This window comes from Perna viridis, chromosome 4 (genome assembly GCF_037379345.1).
Source record: "Perna viridis isolate PV_CMFRI_1.1 ecotype Kerala chromosome 4, ASM3737934v1, whole genome shotgun sequence".
Taxonomy (NCBI): Eukaryota; Metazoa; Mollusca; class Bivalvia; order Mytilida; family Mytilidae; genus Perna; species Perna viridis.
Window position 1 is genome coordinate 26,745,461 of NC_142448.1, and position 3,128 is coordinate 26,748,588.

Below are 3,128 nucleotides of genomic sequence, written 5' to 3' on the forward strand. Positions count from 1 at the left end.
TTTATGTTGAAAAGGAGAAAATCACTGATTGATTGGGAGTTAAGTTCAGTAGAGCATTTAATTAGTTTTATAATTTCAAGTCTACAATGAGTACTTGAACACTTAAGCAATGGTCTATCCTGCTAACTACCAGGTTTAGTGACCAAAACAGGCATTTTATTGAAAATCTCTCCATTCTCGAGGTTCCAAGGTTCTCATAGTGCCGTAAATTTTGATTTTGAGCCCTGTATGATCATGTTGATCAAAGTCAGAGGAAAGAAAAAACTGTTATAATGAAAAGGAGTATTGAAAGGGGCAATTTCGTTGGTAAATGAAACAAAAGAATGCAGAAATCGCGGAATAATAGGAAAACAATAAGTAAACCGAATAATACAGTTGTTCTATTCCACTCACTATCGATCGCTCATGAGTCGTAGAGAATCTATAACGGTGAGGGCTTGAATTATTCGAGTTAACAGATGAATGGGAAAATTGGCGTCGCCAATATTAAAAGATAAAACATAACTTGTTTATTTAAAATTTGGCACACATGGTCAAGGGCTTCTCATCAGTACAAGAGAATCATTGATTTTCTTCTTTCATCAATCAGAAATAAATGATATACGGGTACAAACATGGTCAATTTCAACTGGTAATTAGAGACGTGACACTGACGTTGATTCTTCATATATTGATCGATATCTTGTCTTTTACCTTGGAACCAGGGGCGTGGCAGGTTGTAATCATGGAAGATATTGTCTCTTTAATCATTGACAATGGATCTGGGATGTGCAAGGCGGGTTATGGAGGTAACGATGCCCCTACCACTGTATTTCCTTCCATTGTTGGAAGACCGAAGCATCAGGTTGGTTCTTTTTTTTCTCATTTTATTTTTTTAAATGGATTGCTAACATATTTCGACCCCGTGTTGACACGATGTTCTTTGATATTTTGAAACAATATTTTTAACATTTTTCGCTAAATCTGAATTTTACATGTTGACCTCCTGAGACCGTATATCAAATACTTTAGTTTGACTTTAAATATACAAATTTCTCTTGATATAGCCAAATTTACCTTTATAACCTTCAATCAATAAAATTCAGATTTAGCGAAAAATGTTAAAAACATTTTTAAGACAGAAGTCCAGATTTGGGATCACCATAGCAGTCAGCTATTTAAATATTGATCAAGTTGTAGATTTTAGGAAATAATGTTTTATTTACATATTATTGACGAACATAATAATAACATAATGCTTTAAAAGTTTGACTACATGTAAAATTGGACAGCGGGTGAGACTTGTGGCCATTTTACAGTGAATATTTTGATTTCATGTTAACAGTACTACAAATTTAAGCGAGTTTTTTATGCTCTAGCTCGTTTTAAATATATGGACGACTTACTTTCAACATGAGTGATTTGAATCATGCTATCATCTCAGACTTCTAAAATTTCTTCATTCATTTTTGTATAGGGAGTAATGATTGGAGCAGACGTCAGGGACTACTATGTTGGCGACGAGGCTCAAACATATAGGGGTGTTTTATCTTTGTCATATCCTATTGAGCATGGCATAGTCACAAATTGGGATGACATGGAAAAAATTTGGAATCATACCTTTTACCACGAGTTGCGTGCGAGTCCCGAGGAGCACCCTATACTTATGACCGAGGCACCTTTAAACCCCAAAGTAAACAGAGAAAAAATGATGGAAATTCTTTTCGAAACATTTAGTATCCCAGCAAGTTATGTCGCTATTCAAGCAGTTCTTTCATTATATTCATCGGGTCGTACGACCGGAATAGTGCTTGATTCTGGCGACGGAGTTACACATGCTGTCCCAATCTACGAGGGTTATGCATTGCCGCACGCCACGCTTCGTATAGATCTTGCCGGACGCGATATCACGGATTATCTCATAAAGGTTTTGACAGAAAGAGGCTATTCGTTTACAACTTCTGCCGAAAGGGAGATTGTTAGGGACATAAAGGAAAAACTATGCTTCGTTACTCTGGACTACGATGCCGATATGATTCGTTCTATAACGACTACAGATTTAGAAGAGCAGTACCAGCTCCCCGACGGGGAAATAATCACGCTTGGAAATGAAAGATTCCGTGCCACCGAATGCATTTTTCAACCATCTTTCATTGGGATGGAATCGCTTGGTGTTCATGAATCTGTATTCAACTCCATAGTAAAATGTGACGTTGATGTACGAAAAGATCTCTTCATGAACATCGTCTTGTCAGGGGGGACTACTTTGTATAATGGGATGGCGAGAAGACTAAAAGTTGACGTAAGTCGTTTAGCCCCAGAGCATATGAATGTAAATGTGATTGCACCAGTAGAAAGAAAATACTCTGTGTGGATTGGTGGGTCTGTTTTGTCATCTTTATCAACTTTTGAGGATATGTGGATTGGCAGGCGAGAATATGAAGAATGTGGGAAAAGCATTGTGCATAGGAAATGCTTTTGATCAGACTCTCGTTGTTGGATGGTACTTATACCAGTAACATTCGTGTAAAAAAAACATTTAACTGGTTTGTTTAAGATATTGTCATTATTTTATGATTTTATTACTTTAAATAATTTGTGTACGAACGAACTAAGTCTATTTTTTTGCTATTAAATATGAGTAGTTTTAGGTTGATTTCTCCATCACTGAACAACTTTTAAGTTTTGCTCTGTTCATAAGCGGTATGACGCATTGTATTTATGGAAAATATTTTAGATGTCACATAGAAGTTCCCTTACATTTTACCTGGCCTATGAAGTCAAGTGAACAGCAAATGTATTACTAGGTACAACAATTAGATATAACATAATTATGAACATGGATGGGGTAACTTACATTCATATTTTCGAGACTATTCCTGTGTGCTATAACAGAAAATAAGGGTAACAGCAAATTTACTGAACATTAATCCGGCCCATAATCAAGGGAAGTCCACTAATCTGGCATAACAGATATTGCACAACCGGAGAACCTTGTACCGTTAAGGTCATGACTTGGTAGAGGCATTTCAAACGAAATGGTGGGTTAAATCTAGGTTTGCCTCCCATTTCCTCTGCGGTGTGTTATAATCGGTAAATGAGTAAGTGACATTAGTACAAATGATAATTTACAAAAAAATACTCTTTGT

General features: G+C 36.2%; 1 protein-coding gene across 1 annotated transcript; it reads left to right on the forward strand.

The window, feature by feature from the left end:
- The first annotated feature begins 715 nt into the window (after positions 1-715).
- LOC148619532 (actin, cytoplasmic 1-like) lies at positions 716-2,551 on the forward strand. Its single transcript, XM_088576936.1, has 2 exons — positions 716-844; positions 1,457-2,551. The coding sequence occupies exons 1-2, from the start codon at positions 725-727 to the stop codon at positions 2,459-2,461; spliced, it is 1,125 nt and encodes a 374-aa protein (XP_088433062.1). The 5' UTR covers positions 716-724; the 3' UTR covers positions 2,462-2,551.
- Positions 2,552-3,128: the final 577 nt, after the last annotated feature.

What these genes read in the sequence shown, in the direction of transcription:
- LOC148619532 (XM_088576936.1), top strand. Translation starts at nt 725, where the DNA reads ATGGAAGATATTGTCTCTTTAATCATTGACAATGGATCTGGGATGTGC. An exon ending in TTGGAAGACCGAAGCATCAG is followed by an intron (nt 845 to 1,456) that starts GTTGGTTCTTTT and finishes ATTTTTGTATAG; the next exon opens with GGAGTAATGATTGGAGCAGA.